General features: G+C 36.7%; 1 protein-coding gene and 1 long non-coding RNA gene across 4 annotated transcripts in view; one reads left to right on the top strand and one right to left on the bottom strand.

Moving 5' to 3' along the window:
* The window catches only part of LOC148044625 (uncharacterized), a 156944-nt gene extending 149661 nt beyond the window's left edge, over positions 1-7283 (bottom strand). The window contains exon 1 of the long non-coding RNA XR_015697284.1: positions 7204-7283. This is a non-coding gene — a long non-coding RNA (uncharacterized LOC148044625). The remainder of the gene's footprint in view (positions 1-7203) is intronic.
* Positions 7284-7402: 119 nt separating this feature from the next.
* Positions 7403-16764, top strand: part of KDM4A (lysine demethylase 4A) — a 29582-nt gene continuing 20220 nt past the window's right edge. Inside the window, exons 1-10 of one of the 3 annotated variants that reach the window (XM_014057921.2) lie at positions 7403-7496; positions 9108-9297; positions 10317-10492; positions 11192-11306; positions 11600-11793; positions 12027-12076; positions 12942-13045; positions 13740-13877; positions 14811-15058; positions 15916-16106. In XM_014057921.2, the coding sequence (XP_013913396.1) occupies positions 9160-9297; positions 10317-10492; positions 11192-11306; positions 11600-11793; positions 12027-12076; positions 12942-13045; positions 13740-13877; positions 14811-15058; positions 15916-16106 (1354 nt within the window). In that variant the 5' untranslated portion in view covers positions 7403-7496; positions 9108-9159. Of the gene's footprint in view, positions 7497-7562; positions 8073-9107; positions 9298-10316; positions 10493-11191; positions 11307-11599; positions 11794-12026; positions 12077-12941; positions 13046-13739; positions 13878-14810; positions 15059-15915; positions 16107-16764 lie in introns of those variants that run through there. The other 2 variants (XM_087719816.1, XM_014057922.2) reach the window with 2 other exon arrangements.

Genomic DNA, 16764 nt, shown 5'->3' with positions numbered 1-16764 from the left:
AGCAAAAGTAACTCTGAAATAGATGTTTCTAGAAATTTGAATTTTTCATGGTAATGTAAGAAAACAAAATAATAACTACAGCAATAATAATGTGAACAAAGCACAAAAAATGCTGCAGGCTGTGAAATGGAGAACAGCATAAAAACAACAGAAACAAAGGAAAAATATAAGGAAAAATAGCTGGATGACAGATGGAAAACCAAATTTTTGCATGGACAACACTTGAAAAACATTGAAAGAAAATGTGAGGACAACTTGACATGGAAAGTTTAATACTGACTGCGGTATACTGGCTGTGTGAAATAGTTTATTGGAATAGAAAAAATGTAAATTCAAAGGAGTGCAATTTATTTCCTGAAATCACTTTGAATGTTGAAATCACTTTGAATGTTGTGGCTCCTGGGTCTGTCTTTCAATGGTAGTAGATGGAAGTGCTTCTGTCTGAATCTCAATATTTTGGAGTCTATCAAAGTGAAGATGTTAGTGGGGTCATTTTAAAATGGTTTTTGAAATCTGGAAGTTAAAATGATGGTACTACGAAAAGCTCCCTGAGAGGCTAGGAAAAAATAATACTACAGATTTTGCTTCATTCTAAGGAGAAGTACCACACCCTAGATTAGCACTGTTGGCTAAGCTTCACAGAATTTCAAATAAAACTCATCAGGAGGTGTCTGACTGGAGAAGTCTATTGTATGTTCTATCCTGGAAGTGTCCCAACCTTTTGGGTGCAACTTATATGAATTATGCAAAAAGATCAATACATTTGGTCCTAGTTTTGGAAAGGCTACTCTCTCCCTCATGTTGGATCACTTCTTTCAGACCATATAATACCATATCAAGTTCTTGTTTTTAATATTTCTTCTGATTTTTTATTGCAAAGTAACTAATATCTTTGTAGTATTGCATTACTTTGCAGCGATTCTAAGGAGTGGAATGGACAGAAATAGATGGATACACATCCTCCCCAACCCTTTAAGAGTAAAGATGAATCCTACTTTATAGCTAAATCAGAAAACATGTTTGGCTGTTACCTTTCTCAAGCCTTCTTTCTCATGCATTTTCTGACGGCCCCACTCACCACTTGGAGCCGTTGACTCTTTTCTCATGTAAAACACTTGCATGATTATTATCTTTTTGTAATGCCATTCCTTTCCTTAATCTTGCCTCCCCTCCCTTCTTGAAAGAGAGGCAAGGAACTGATAATAAATGTTCTCATTTGTCACTATCTCCTCTTTCATCAGCTTCTATATCACTTTTCTTCAGCTTCCCTGTATTTCAGAATTTGCCTTTCAGCTTTTCTACCTCCTGGGTCCTCTTTCCATCAAGCTTTTCACTCATCATTTTTTTTCTTGTGAAAAACATTTACCTCATCTGGTGAAACCAAAGGCATGGCTGATCATTTCCTTCAGCAGATGGCATATTCACAGCCATGATAAGGCCTATCAGCACAACCAACAGGAACCAAAGATGTTCCTCTAACTATCAAAATTAACACTGAACCTCCCAGCAATTACAAACTAGTTTGTTCAGAGTTAAAATTCAGATGAGGCAAAACTGACATAAAGAGAGAAATAAGAGAGCTATGGCCCATATAATATTGCCTTAAGGGAAAAAAAACATACTCCAAATATAAACATTTTAAATTTATTTGGTATTGCTGAAGTGTGTGATTATTTCAATCAAGAAAGCATTATTATAAATTTAAACTGCAATCTATTAAGTCTGATCCACATGGGAAGGTTTATAGAGGAAACCAAATCAAAGGAGGGGTGTGTCATATTTTTTTCTTTCACTTATTTTCATTTATGAGTTCCCTAAAGGCAGAGTTTATTTTACTCAGCCCAGTTGTAATACGTTTTGAGTACAGGAATGATTCTGATTCCTTCCAACAACTGTCTACTGCTGTTCTCTCACTGTTTTTTTTTTAATAAGCAGACTCTATATAGCCATGGTAACAATATAAGTGTCACCAACATCACATACTTCCTTTGTGGATTCTAGACTATTTATCACGCTAAAAAATGGTTCATGTCATCTTGCACAATATTAAAATTTGCTCCAGGACTTTGGAAATGAAACAATATGCCTGGTAACCTATGAAGATGGAAACAGCATTTCTCTCCCAGTTAATCCTCAGTCATGAGCCAAGGTGGCGCAGTGGTTAAATGCAGCACTGCAGGCTACTGCTAGATCAGCAGTTCAGCGGTTCAAATCTCACCGGCTCAGGGTTGACTCAGCCTTCCATCCTTCCGAGGTGGGTAAAATGAGGACCCAGATTGTTGGGGGCAATATGCTGACTCTCTGTAAACCGCTTAGAGAGGCCTGAAAGGCCTATGAAGCGGTATATAAGTCTACTGCTATCAGCTTGCTTTCAATATCACAAAGCTTTTTAGACCATATCTCTAGAAATCCTTGGAGACCAACTCATAATTCTGAGCATGTGCAGAAGTGTTGCGTGCACAAGCAAGCACACCCAAACCAGTAGTAAAAAAATCGGCAACCCACCACTGGTACCACTTTCCTGAGCATTAGGGAATCTTGAAAATAACTTACATTTCTCATCAGTTGCTGAAGAAAAAAAATGAATTTTCTTCTAGATTTGTTCTTTTGCATATGACTGGAAAAAGGAATTTTGCTCAGAATATCCTGCACCTTTGGCCTGGGATACTAGGTATATATCTGCTTATTGGAATATATAGTTACAAACATGCATTTGATTTCTGTACGAAATGACACCAGTAGCTCAGGATAAAAATATTTGTGTGTGTACATGAATCCCCATTTTAAAGAGCTTGAAACATACAAGTAGTCTCTATTTAGTAAATTACTTGTTTAGCAACTGTTTGCAGTCAGAATGGTGATAAAAAAATAAATTTGTGATCAGTCCTTATATTTATGAACTTTACAGGTCTGTTAAGCTCTGAAGATCATAAGAACAATGAGTTTTGTTTAGCAATTGTTTTGCTTAATGATCAAGTTGCTGGTCTCAACTGTGGTTGCTAAATAAGGACTACCTATATGTGAATATTCCTGCTGGCAGCCTCTTCAGGATAGTTTAATTTCAGCAATTCACATATTGGGGTAATGAACTATGAACTAACACCTTCTGTAAATAAATACGAATCAATAGATGGCAGCACTTAATTTTCATGCTGCCACGATTTTGACACCACTGCTGTAAACCATTTTCATATTATTGGAATGAAAACATGGTTGGCTCCATGATTTTACAAGGAATGGAACTCAATTAAAGAAAGAGACAGCTACTGTTATTACTGTTGTAAATACTGCTTCAAGTCCTTTCTTGATTTGATGACCTACAAATACAATAAATAAATGTGACAATGTAGGAAGCATTGCTTGGTTTTTTTCTTACAACTGGAGGAGCTCAAGTTCAGTGTGAGCCACGTGCTCATCTCCTTCCAAGCATCATTCTAATGTCAAATTATTGTAGGAGTTGAAATACATCTACCCTTATTGAACCATATATCTAGTTATTTGGAGTACCATGAGAATGTAAGACTTCCACCAGAAAAAAAACTTAATTACATGAATCGATTTTACAATTATCACAGTTGAAGCTTCTGATAATGGTTACTTGGATACTGCCTTGTTGTTGTTAGTTGTGAAGTCGTGTCTGACCCATCACAACCCCATGGACAACATTCCTCCAGGCCTTCCTGTCCTCTACCATCCTCCAGAGTCCATTTAAGCTCATGCCTACTGCTTCGGTAACTCCATCCAGCTACCTCATTCTCTGCCATTCTCTTCTTCTTTTGCCCTCAATCTTTCTCAGCCTTAGGCTCTTCTCCAGTGAGTCCTTCCTTCTCAGTAGATGGCCAAATTATTTAAGTTTCATCTTTGGGATCTGGCCTTCTAAAGAGCAATCAGGGTCAATGTTCCCTCTAAGCTGTGCACCTGCGCGGCCGTGCACATAACAACAAAACACCATGCAGCAGTTTCCAACTGCCCCGCAGTGGTTTTTGTGAGACGCCTTCCATAATAGGAGAGGAGAGCCAGCCTGGAGACAGCAATCACAAGGCACAAAGTAGCTGAGAGAAGGGGTGTGGAGGTTGGGAGAAGGCATGGAACCGAGAACCGAGGGGTGGGTAGATTTCCTTGAAACCAGGGAAGGGATGGAGATGGAGAGGGAGAGGGAGGGAGAGTGAGTTAGTTAGTTGGTGGGCAGACTTAGCACTTTGTTAAGTTTGTTTCTCTGTGTGTTGTGTATATACACATGTCTCCATGGGTGCAATTGTGCAAGCATTTTTTTTCCTCTTTAAAAGGATTTTTGGATTTCTCCTCACCAAACCTTTAAGACTGAAAGAGTTAGAGTTGAAATATAAACAGATTGTCAATCGCCATACTGTTAGATTGCTAGGCAATTATGGACTATCTTGATTATATCCTCCTTAGAAAGAATATTCTACTGTATGGTTGAGAAAAAGATCAAACTTCATTCCATGGAAACCTAACAAAGTTCATAGGGAGGGTTTTTTTTCTATGATGGGCTTCTTGGGTCAACAGTGAATATCAGTTATCAAAAATGTAGGTAGAAAATTAAGCAGGCAATAGGCAATTACAAAAAGGGAAGCCAACTTTCTGAATTCTGTTTCTTTGCACTTAGTGACTTATAAACAGACTAATGTTCTGAAAACCTGACCTAAATTACTATATATTTTAAATAGCTGTAAAGCTATGCTGAAGAAGTTGCTCTCAAGGTATTGTGATAAATTCAATAAAAAGAAGGGAATTCTTGATGAATTTAAGGAGAAATGAGAGCATTGGATAGTAAATGGACAAATAAAATTACCAATCAAAGAGAATATTTGTACCTCAGGGTTGAAATGAGATGTTCTCTTACTCTTTCCTCTTCCTCTCTTCTCTCTCTGTCTCTCTCATCCTTCCTCTTTGTCTCTCTTCTTTCTCTCTCCTTCTTTTCCATTCTTCCATCACTTTCTCTCCTTCTCCCTTCTCTCTCCTGTCTCTTTCTGTCTCTCTCATCCTCTTTCTCTTTGTCTCTCTTCTCTTTCTCCTTCTTTTCCATTCTTCTGTCATTTTCTCTCTCCTTTTCCCTTCTCTCTCTTTTGTCTTTCTGTTTCTCTCACCTTCTCTTTGTCTCTCTTTCTCTCTCCTTCTTTCCCACTCTTCTGTCACTTTCTCTCTCCTTCTCTGTCTCTTTCTGTCTCTCTTCCCTCTTTTTTCTTCCTCTCTTCCTCTCTCCCACTCTTTTATCACTTTCTCTCTACCGCCCAACCTGTCCCCATACTTATCTTCAACTGATCATGTTTGCAATAATTTACCTTCTTTTCTAAATAGGCGCAGTTCCCTTACCGGATCCCTCACTCACTCAAACACACACACACACACACACACACTCATGCATGCACAAAACCATTTTTCTCCATTCCAATTCAGATCCTATAAATCAATTGCTCTGGGAAACATCTGTGAAAAAAATTCAGGTGCTCAGGCATGAAAATGTGCCGCTCAAACACTTTTCTGCACACGCTGAAAAAAAACCTAGAGGGAACATTGATTAGGGTTGATCAGGACTGACCCGTTTGATCGCCTTGCAGTCTAAGTAACTCACGGGAGTCTTCTCAGCAGCCTTTCTTATGGTCCAACTTTCACAGCTATACATTGCAACTGGGAAAACCATAGCCTTGACTATACGCACTTACCATCTACCAGCTTCTAAATTATAAACTTAAATATTGAAGTAATTAAATATAACAATTGAAAACTATCAATTTTGGATTTTTTTCCATATCACATACTAAGACACAGGCAAAAAGCATATTAGTCTTTTGTAGTAATAAATGTAGTGTCCTAGTCAGATTCACAACTGGCATTCAGTTGTTTCTAGTTCTACACCAAACTGTATTTTCCAGGCTGACCAAACTGAACACTACAATCAGGTCAGAAATCCAGAACAAATTTGTGCTGCCAAAGTTATCAGATGCCATGTTAATTTATGATTGAGAATATATATTTGAAACTTCCTTCTAAGTCAACATATACTAAATGTTGCCATGACTGAATCATAAGCACTCTCAAGAGTAGGAGAAATATACAGTATCTGACAAATCCTGTCTCATTATTTGTAAACCAGGATTTATACTGCAGTGTGCTATATTTCAAAGCAATATCTTACATCATATCCCACAGAGGCAGCTGCTTATAGATAAGGCAAAAATAAACAATCTATGAAAAAGTTTGGAGGTATGAGCAATTATGGTATATTATTTTAGGACTGCTAGATGCACCCTTGTTGAGTTTACAGAAGCATGTTGTTTCAACAACTTAATGCCATTCAAATTTTAAAAGTACAGAGGGTCCTCTCAGGATTTCCTATTAATCAGTTTTATGATTTAGTTTATTTTTCAGATGTATATGATCCATATTTTCAACATACTCCATAATAAATTTATCAGAATGGCAATAAAAAATTTAAAAGACAGGGGGGAAGCTTGTAAAAGAATGACAAGGCCAATAAAAGTTATTCTGCGCTTTAGAGAATGGCAAAAAAACGCACTGGGTATTTTGCCTCAAGGACCATATATCCAGAGTTGGCGAACCTCGGACAAACCTCCTCTTGATTCAGCTCAGCGTTACTAATCTCAATCTTCTTCTTTGATCGAAGATTTCCAACCATCTTATTTTCACCTGTATGTGATCCGACTTGAGCTTCAAGCTTAGTCCTGAAAAATTAGAAAGTGCTTCAACTGAATATTTATAGGGGGCTTAGTTATCAGCCATTTTCCTCTGCAGGAGAGAGGGAATCTAGTGTCACATTTGTTTAGCATTCAAAATAAAAGCTGGGGGGGGGGACAACAAGAACAAACGTAACCGTTCTCCTCCCATCCTACGTGAATACTGGCAATGCATTCACAATGGTTAGATAACAGCCTCAGCAGCATCAGCAGCTTCTCCTCTCTCGCTTTTTCTACCCGTCCCTTCTAAGTCTAATCAAAACAATATCTGCCTAGTAACACCGATCCTTTCACACTGATTGGTTGGCCAGTTCAGGCACTTCTTACTGACTGGACCTGAGCAATAATTATGCGAAACTTGGAAAACGGAGGGAAAGGGGGAAGCGACGAATTAAAATAAAAGGGCAAAGCGCCGAGACACAGAGACCCCTAAGGGACTCCAGCGGAGGGATCCGTCTAACATCGTTTAAAACGCATAGTGGCGTACCGCGTCGCGCTCAATCCGTGCATCGCTACGGAACTACTTTCGCAGCGGGGAGTCCTCATTCGATCCGCCGTCGCGACGCTTACGAAACGAACGGAAGGGGCGTGATTGGCACTTCCCTTAACCCATGAGACGGTAAAACGGATGCGGAAACTCTTGGGGATTGGATCGTGGCCTAGAAACGTGAAGAACGTGACCGTGGGGGGGCGGGACCCAAGACGGGGTTGGCCCCAAGCTAATATAGAACTCTACTTCGGGCCCTGTCAGAAGTGCAGGTGGGTCCTGTGAGGCCTTCGGTGAGTGAAAATGTGGCAAAGGGGGACCGCGGGGAAGAGTTAAGTCCAGGGGTGTTACGAACAGGGAGGAAGGAAAGCCTCATCCGGGCGGGGCTCCTCGGTCGACCTGGATCGCGCTGTGGAGAACCGAGGGGTGGGTGGATTTCCTTGAAACCGGGGAAGGGATGGACGTGAGGGGTGGATGCTTTTCGTATTTCAGCGCCCTTCCATCCAGTGAAACATTGGGGGCTCGAAAGTTGCTATGTCAACGCCGGGCCTTCTGGGCTCTTCCGGAAGGAGGTCGATCTGGGTCGCTTCCTCCCAGCCAACAAGGGAGCAAAGAGATGCCAGGATCAGCTGTTGCCCGCCGGAGGTGGCTCCCGGCGACCCGTATATAAAAGAGGGCTAGGATCACAATGGGCGGAAGAACTTCGAGGAACGGTTTCGAAATTTTGAGACGAAACAGACTCCCCTCTCCATTTAGCACAAAGACCGTTCTTAGATAACACCTTTTTCTGGTCCAGCACTAGCGCGCGGCAAAGAAAAACGACAAACGGAAGAAAGGAATTAAATGAGGGCCGGTACAGAAGAGAGAAGGTTCGGGAAATAAAATGATTTTTTTGGGGGGGGGGGGAACCTTTAAATGTTGGGGCTCTTAGAGCACTAGGTAAACAAATGCAGCTGCTTTTAACATCGTGCAGATGACTTGAGGTATTTAAAATCAGATAAATTGAAAGTTTTAAAAAATGGAAAGAAAAGGATTACAAAGAATTTTGGGGAAACCCTGATAATTTCCCCCCTTATTTCCAGTTGTTTTTTTTAAGCGTTGAAAAGTAACTCTAAATTCCATTCCCCCTTAGCTCCTCTATTTCAATAAACAAACCCACCACATACATTAATTTTCGTTTTATCTGTCACCTTTCCTTTCTCCATTTTTCCTGAGGGCCTACTAAGCAAGGCAAGAATATTATAGACATTTTGGAGAAGCATTCTTTTGAGAAATAAATACCTGTGGCTTCAGTTGGCTGTGGGAGAAGATTCAGGACCTGGATAAGTCTAAGACAGTGATAGTCATTTAACAGGACAATTAAATAGATTTCAGAGTAGCAACTTGCTTTTCTCTATGAAAAACAAAGCTGTTCTCTTTAATATGAAGCTAGCCTCCAAGAAGAGGAAAAGTAGTATAGCCTTTATTGTCATTGTACAAAATAAATACAACGAAATTGGTTAGTAATAGTAAGAAACAGAAAGTGATAGTAATACAGAACTTTTTATCAAGAGTTCACATTGGTGGGTTTTGATTTATCAATGGCTATTGAGACTTATTCTGTAACTAGTGTCAAATTATTTCTGTTATTTAAAATTGAAGCTTTTTTTTTTTTTTTTAAAAGCAAACAATAGAATTGTTACATGTACTTTACCGGGATTCTTCTGCAAATCTGAGTGTGAAATTAGTATTTAAGAGTATAAAGGTGTAAAATAGTCACAATAAAAATTGAGAAGGGTTGGGTTTGATATAGTTTTAATTAAGAAAGTGGACATATTTTGATGCTATTCCTCATTCTTTATTGTGTGCTCAGTAACTCTGCATTATACTTATTAATTTGCAATCCTTATAATTATTTGTATTAGTGCACTAGTTCTCCTGGTTCACATATGAGAAGAAAGATTGTGAAGAAAAAACATGGGGTCCGAATTGGAGAACCTAAATCCAAGTGCCAGAATAATGACATTCCATCCAACTGTGGAAGAATTTAAAAATTTCAGCCGTTATATTGCCTATATAGAGTCTCAAGGAGCCCATAGAGCTGGATTGGCAAAGGTAAGAAGGGCTGGGAACAGTGATGATAATGTTGCAATTTATTCATTCATATTTAGTATAATTAAATTTGATTCAGAAAAATGTAACATATGATTGATAACAAATGAGCAAGTTGTATTGTGAGATTTTATTAGATCTCATTAATGAGGAAATAGTACTCATTTTTGCTGGGAAAAACCAAACATTTAATGAAAATTCTGAAGTTCTAGATTTTTCTTTTGTTGCACATTATTTTAACTGATTGATTGACATAGGATTTGAAATGAAGCCTACATGTTTCTGGAAGACCCATTAAAAGTTTTATTTTTATGGTAGGCAGTATTATGAGGATTAATTTCTAAACAAACCGATTTATTACTTTGGATATGCAGAATTCTAAAAAGGAAACTGCAGCAATAATAATTGTTCATTAGGTCTGTGCTAATCTGTTGAAAGTTGTGCTTCACAACACAAGGTAGCATATGCCAGGCATCTCTGTTGAATCCATAAAGCAGCTGCATCTTTTTCAGTAAGCATATATATGTGTAGCCAGTAACCAAAGCCTGTCTTGGGTGCTTTATTGTTTCAAAGATATAAGAAAATACATTAACACATTGTAGGACATTGCTTTCAAAGGATTTGCACATACTTATTGTTTGCAATAAAAAGATTATGTACCATTTAAGTAGGCATTTTCCTTTGGATAATTTTGGATTTTCAGTAAACCCGGAGTCATTTTGGCATATATACTTCTAAACTAATCACTGAGCCAAATACATGATAATGATTTAAAACAGATTTCTTGATTATGAATATTAATTTACCCTGTGCTTAATTTTATAAAATGCCAACTTCTAGTCAAGAGCATTAACAGTGTTGTTTGTGGATTATTACTATATGATGCTGAGGCATAATTCTGTTTCTGTGTATAGCTGAAGAGTCTGTCTATTTGAAGTATTATATCATTATATAGTCTTTGAATGTTCTATTCTTGTGTTGAGTTTTCCAATTAATTATTCATATAAAATTACAATTTCTAGATTGTTCCTCCTAAGGAGTGGAAACCACGCAAATGGTATGATGATATTGATGAAGTGGTCATCCCTGCTCCCATTCAGCAAGTAGTTACTGGCCAGTCAGGCCTCTTCACTCAGTATAACATCCAGAAGAAAGCTATGACAGTCCGAGAATTCAGGAGGATAGCAAATAGCGACAAGTAAGAAAAGATGATCTAAACATGAAATATTATATATGTATGTATATGTATTTGTATAGGGAATATAAGTTTGTAATGGTTTGAATCTAAAAGCATCTTAATTTAACGAAGTCCATGTCAGTATCTGGCATACAGTATCTGTATTCCAAATTGGAATATAATTTCTTGAGAATACTTGTTTTTGTATCTTACGCTTACAGCTCCAAAGAAATTTCTTATGAATGGACTGCACTATTTCAATAGCAAATATTTGAATGGGTCATCTCCGAAAAGCTCCATATGTGTGTGATAGCTTCTAGATCAAAACCTAGTTTTTTAAATGGATTTCTGTAAGATATTGATAACGTGACACTTATTTTTGCTGTCTGCCTTTACTAAAACCAAGAGAATGGAATTATTTTAAAATGATATTGATAAAAGTTACAGCATCTTTATATGCGAACAATTTCAGCCTTTGAGCATGATTTAGTTGAAATCTTAGTTAATTCTATTACAAATTTTAAATGATAGAGAAGTTGACTCTGGCTCTAACATCTAGGATGTTTGTACATGACTATTGTCTTAAATTCTGATTGCCAGGATGCTTTTCTACAGTAATATGTTATTTAAAATTGGCGATAATTCAGAACATTTGTTAGTGAATAAAGAAAGTGATGAATGGACAACTTATATTAAGACAGTGAACCTGTGCTCCCTTAGGTACTGTACTCCTCGGTATACAGATTTTGAAGATCTTGAACGCAAGTACTGGAAGAATCTCACTTTCAATGCTCCCATCTATGGGGCAGATGTTAATGGCACACTCTATGACAAGGTAAACGAGGAGTAATGAGACATAATTAATAGCGTCCCTTTCTGTTAATTGGTGTTAACTTGTTTTTTGCATTGATTCAAGATTCATCTAAGTTTTCAGCATCAGTGTTATTGAATTTCCTAGGTTGACCTCTGAAAATTAAAATATGTATATGTAATGTGTATATGGATGGAATATCTGAGGCAAAATTTATAAAATAAAATTATTTGAGTACCCTCAGTTTTATACAGATATTGGAATATACATTACTAGCGTTTTGCTTTTTTTTAAAAATGTGTTTAATCTATTTTTAGCATATAGAAGAGTGGAATATTGGTCATCTGAATACAATTCTGGATATAGTAGAAAATGAAAGTGGTATTACCATTGAGGGAGTGAATACACCTTATCTCTACTTTGGCATGTGGAAAACATCCTTTGCCTGGCACACGGAAGACATGGACCTGTACAGTATAAATTATCTGCATTTTGGGGAACCCAAGTCCTGGTGAGATATCGTGTGTGTGTGTTTGTGTGTGTGTGTGTGTATCTGTATCAAGATGTGCATCCATTTTTAATTGATCATATTTAACAAGAATCTGATTTCCTCAGTATAGGAATGATGTGAAGATGGAAAACGATTAAACTTGCTTATTGTATATCAGCATTGTTATATAACATAAGCTTAAAACAACTTATTTTTTATGATTATATTTGTAATTTGTTTATTTGCAATCCCAGGTACTCTATTCCTCCAGAGCATGGGAAGCGGTTGGAACGTCTTGCTAAAGGTAAACATCCCCCTCCCTCTAAATCAGTCTGTATAGTTTCTAAAGAGCAGTGACAGCTGTTTTTTTTAACTTAATTGTAACCCTAATCTGACTTTACTACAAGTAGTCCTGCATTTATAACCATTCATTTAGTAACTGAAGTTACAACGGTACTGAAAAAAAGAGACTTAAGACCAGTTCTTGCTCTTAACGATTGTTACGGCATACCCAGGGTCGTATAATCAAAATTTGGCCACTTGGCACCAGAATATATTTACAAAGTTGCAGCTTTACATGATTGCCCTTAGAAATTTTTCCAGGAGTCTTCGGATAAGCAAAGTCAATGGGGAAAGCCAGATTCTCTTAATAATTGTGTGATTCACTTAACAACCATGCCAAAACAGTCATAAAATTGGGCATAGCTCATTTAACAGCTGTCTTGCATAGCAACTGAAATTCTGGTCTCAATTGTGGTCGTAAGTCAAAGACTACTTGTAAAATAACACCAATAATTTTGAAAAATTATGGAATTATGGAACAATTTTGGAAAATTGTTGGACTTTTATATCCAACAATTATATTCAGGACGTAAGAACTTTCTTAAAGCTCTCTGTACATGTGAAAAAAAAAATGAAGACTTTCTTTTTTAAAAATGTCTCTGATGCTTCATTATGTGTTAAGAGGGAATAAGAAAAGTGTACTTCTCTTTTCTCCATTTAGAACTTTTGTCTGAAAGTTCCCTCTAGGTTTTGTGGTTACTTTATCTATCTTTCATGCGTTGTCAACTGTGGAAAAGGCATAGCAAAATATTCAATTCTGCATCCAATGAATGTTGTACAAGCAGTCATTTTCAACAATACTTGCTGAATATCTGTTCCTTAAATAGGGTTCTTTCCTGGAAGTGCTCAGAGTTGTGAAGCTTTTCTCCGTCACAAAATGACCTTGATCTCACCATCAATATTGAAGAAATATGGCATCCCATTTGACAAAGTAAGGAAAAATTGATGGCATTTTACAGAAAACTAGGAAGGCAGATATTCTTATAAGATTACAGGAACTGAAAATAAAAAGGCCAGATTGGAAAACATTCTATATTTTGTTTTCATCTCTTTAACTTTTCAATAAGGTCCCAAACTGTGGCCTACAGGTGAAGCTCTCACTTCACAATCAGGAGGTTGTGAGTTTGATCCTAGGTAGATGTAAGGTTTCCTGCTTGGGCAGGGGGTTGGACTAGATGACCTTCCAATTCTGTTAAATCTGTTAAATAGGTGCACACAGTAGGGTGGTATCAGTTAGAACAACCCCACCTATTTTTACAGATGCTCAAAACACCTTTAGAGAAAGAATCTTGAGTATGGGGAGCACTCTGAAACAGCAATGAGAAGTGAGAATGTGGGATAGAGAAATAGATTTTTTTTTTAAAAAGGGAATTGTGTCATTCTTCTTCATACTGAGAATAGTCCCTGTGTATTCTTTTTTCACATAATTTATAAATAATCTGTAAATTCCAAGGATACATTTTTTTTACTCTGCTGGGATATATTTTCATCAAGTAATTCTTAGAAAAAGCTAGAAATATGGGCTCTTTCCAGTTTGGTAGTACTGAAAATTATAAAATAACTATCAAATAAATTTTAGAGTTTATATAAACTATAGAAATCCATACTAATTGCTTCTCTTTCAGGTGACTCAGGAAGCAGGTGAATTCATGATAACTTTTCCTTATGGATATCATGCTGGTTTTAATCATGGCTTCAACTGCGCTGAATCTACTAATTTTGCCACACTTCGTTGGATTGAGTATGGAAAGCAGTCTATTTTAGTAAGAATTGTTGCTTATTCCTAAATGTTTATCAAATAGAATTATAGATTAACATTTATCAATTTCATATTTTTTTGGTTGATGGAATGCATCCTATTTCTTAAAAACTTTTTGCTGCTAAACATGCGCTATGAAGTAGATCTTGCCATTTTAACTTTGGACATCCATAAAAATGTATTAATTCGTACAAATAAAGCCTCTAAGACAGTTTAAGGAAAAAGGAGTTCAGATGGAGAAATGTAGAACTCTCTGATTAGTTATGTAGAACTACTGTTTTTGATATAGATGTCACGGTGGACATCCATAAATATTTAGTGAAAGATAAAGTATGCCCATTTGCACAATTCTCAAGATACTTTTTTTCCCATTAGATATTTAAACAGTAAGGCTTATGAAATGGAAATAGGATAATACTTGTTTAGTTGTCAAATTTTTCAGATATGTTAGCTTTCCTATACCCTATTTTTAATGACGCCCTAATGTTTTTTCTGTTAACTCATCAGGTTCATGTCTGTTTCAGATATATAGTTGCAATCTCAGTTTTCTAGAGACCACTCTATGCACTGTTGTTTTATTTATTAATAATATTTCAAAGTATTCAGTTCAACAACAAATGCTTTGTCAGAAAGAAAGCTCACAATGTGGGTGTGTGTAGATGATAGATAGATAGATAGATGATAGATAGATAGATAGATAGATAGATAGATAGATAGATAGATAGATAGATAGATATCAAACATATTAAATACCTGTTTTGTTCTCCTCTCCCTTTTTCTAGGTACTTACTTTTAGCCTCCAATGTTTGAGGTCACCATTCATTCTTACTAGGAAATGGTATGGTGCTCTCATAAGGAGGAATAGTTACAGAGTGAAGTTAATACTGAATTGAAATGAAAGCATAAGTGGCCTAAGCTGTTTTGTTATTCCATGCAGTGCTCCTGCCGCAAGGACATGGTCAAAATCTCCATGGATGTCTTTGTGAGGAAATACCAGCCTGATCGTTACAAGCTCTGGAAAGCTGGGAAAGATGTGACAGCCATTGATCATACTCTTCCTACACCAGAAGCATCTGAGTTCTTTAAGGGTGAACTTCTTCAAAAAGTTAAGAATGAGAAGCAGTGCCCTGAAGAAACTGAAACAGAGGAAGAATGTAAAGCAGATGAAGATATGGAGAAAAAAAAGTATGTTTGCTTTTTTCATAAATCATGACTTAGCCAGTGTCACTCACTTATTAATAACTCACTTATTAATCAGCTACATCTATGGAGCTTATTTGATTGTCAATGTTAAGTGGCTGCAAATTATATTGGGACTTGTTTCTTCTCCCTTTCTCCTTGTTTTGTTTAATAACCACATTCAGTAAGTTTTAGAAAATGGATATGTGGTTTTTAGTTGTCTGTAGGCTGTGGAATATGAACAGAAATTAAATTAATGGTTGGAACCAGTCTGTTCACTAAAGAATTGGAGAAAGGATTTCAAATAGTTTTTCTGACTTGCCTTAAATTAAATATTATATCTTCTTAGATTCTCTTATAACTGTCTTCTGACCTGTTGTAATTTTATATTACATATATTGTGTTCAAAATATTTATTATCTAATAACAAGTATGTTTTATTTGGATCCTTGGGTTAAATGGGATTTCTTACAACTGATAAGAAACCATTTTCACATATTAATGTGAATAGAAAGCTTGTGTATTCTGACATGTTTTGACAAATTGATGTAAAATATTTTTTCCAACAATTTTTTTTTATTTTCCTTCCTTGTGGTAAATGTATCTCTTTTTAGTGCTTTCTCAGGTACTTCAGAAAAGTCATAAAACCAATTGATATTTCAGAGAGAGCAATCTGATATTAAAGTTGTGTTGTGTTGTGTTCTGTTTAAAACATGAGTGTCCAACCTTTTGGCTTGACTGGGCTGCACTGAATTTACAATCTTGTAGGGCTGCTTTGCTAGCTGTCTAGGGTTGTATGCGGCCCATAGGCTGCAGGTTGGAAGCTTCTGATTTAAAAGATGACATGTGATTTCTTTTTGCAGTGTCCCAAAGCATCGCATTGGAAGCAAGCGTCACCGAGTCTGCTTAGAAGTTCCTCAGGAGGTGAGCCAAAGCGAGTCCTTTCCCAAGGAGGAGGTGGTCCCAATACAGTTTGAGATGGAGGAAGCAGCCCCTCCAGTTGGACCTGCTAGAGAGCCTGTACAGCAAGGGGATGAAGCCCTTGCACCGCCAGGTAACTTCATGGATGCTACTGTTCATGGTGGCCTGTCTCATTGGAACTTTATTATGGCCTAGCCATTATGAAATTTGTTTCGTTTTGGCCTAGTTTGTTGTCTGAATGTTGCTAATCTATTTGAGCTTTAGTGTCATGCATGAAACCAACTTCTGCTTTCAACAGACATAAAAACATTGGAAGCATAGCATCAGGTTGAAAACTTATATAATGCCTTGTTAGGAATATGAATGATATGCTCAAAAAATTGGGGCATCTGCGAAGATCTCAGATGAATTTCTTAGTTATATTCTTTTGACTTTAGCAACATAAAATAAGAAATTAACAGAATTGTGTCAGTGAAACAGAAGAAATTCAAAAATTGAGAAGTAGCTTCCATTATTGGAGACATTTATCCAAAAATTGCTCAAGGACTGTTATGGAAGCCACAAGGCTTTCAGTTATGAAATAAAATATGAAATCATTAGAATATTTTAATTTGTATTTTTTTAAACTTGAAAAGATTTGGAAATGTGTCTCAGAAAAGGAATACAACACCAAAGAGCAGGATTGGAGCAAATAAGTTAACAAAAATTCTAGAAATGGAGTAAATGCCTGGTTAGTGAGAAATTAAAGGTATGACATTGTGTTATGTGTTAATGAAGTTGTAGAGGAAATT

The sequence above is a fragment of the Thamnophis sirtalis genome, unplaced genomic scaffold (assembly GCF_051295495.1).
Source record: "Thamnophis sirtalis isolate CommonGarterSnake01/CBP01778 unplaced genomic scaffold, rThaSir2_p1.2 scaffold_7, whole genome shotgun sequence".
NCBI classification, from domain to species: Eukaryota; Metazoa; Chordata; class Lepidosauria; order Squamata; family Natricidae; genus Thamnophis; species Thamnophis sirtalis.
Note: the sequence above shows the minus strand (reverse complement) of the source record. Positions and strands in the feature narration are given on the sequence as shown.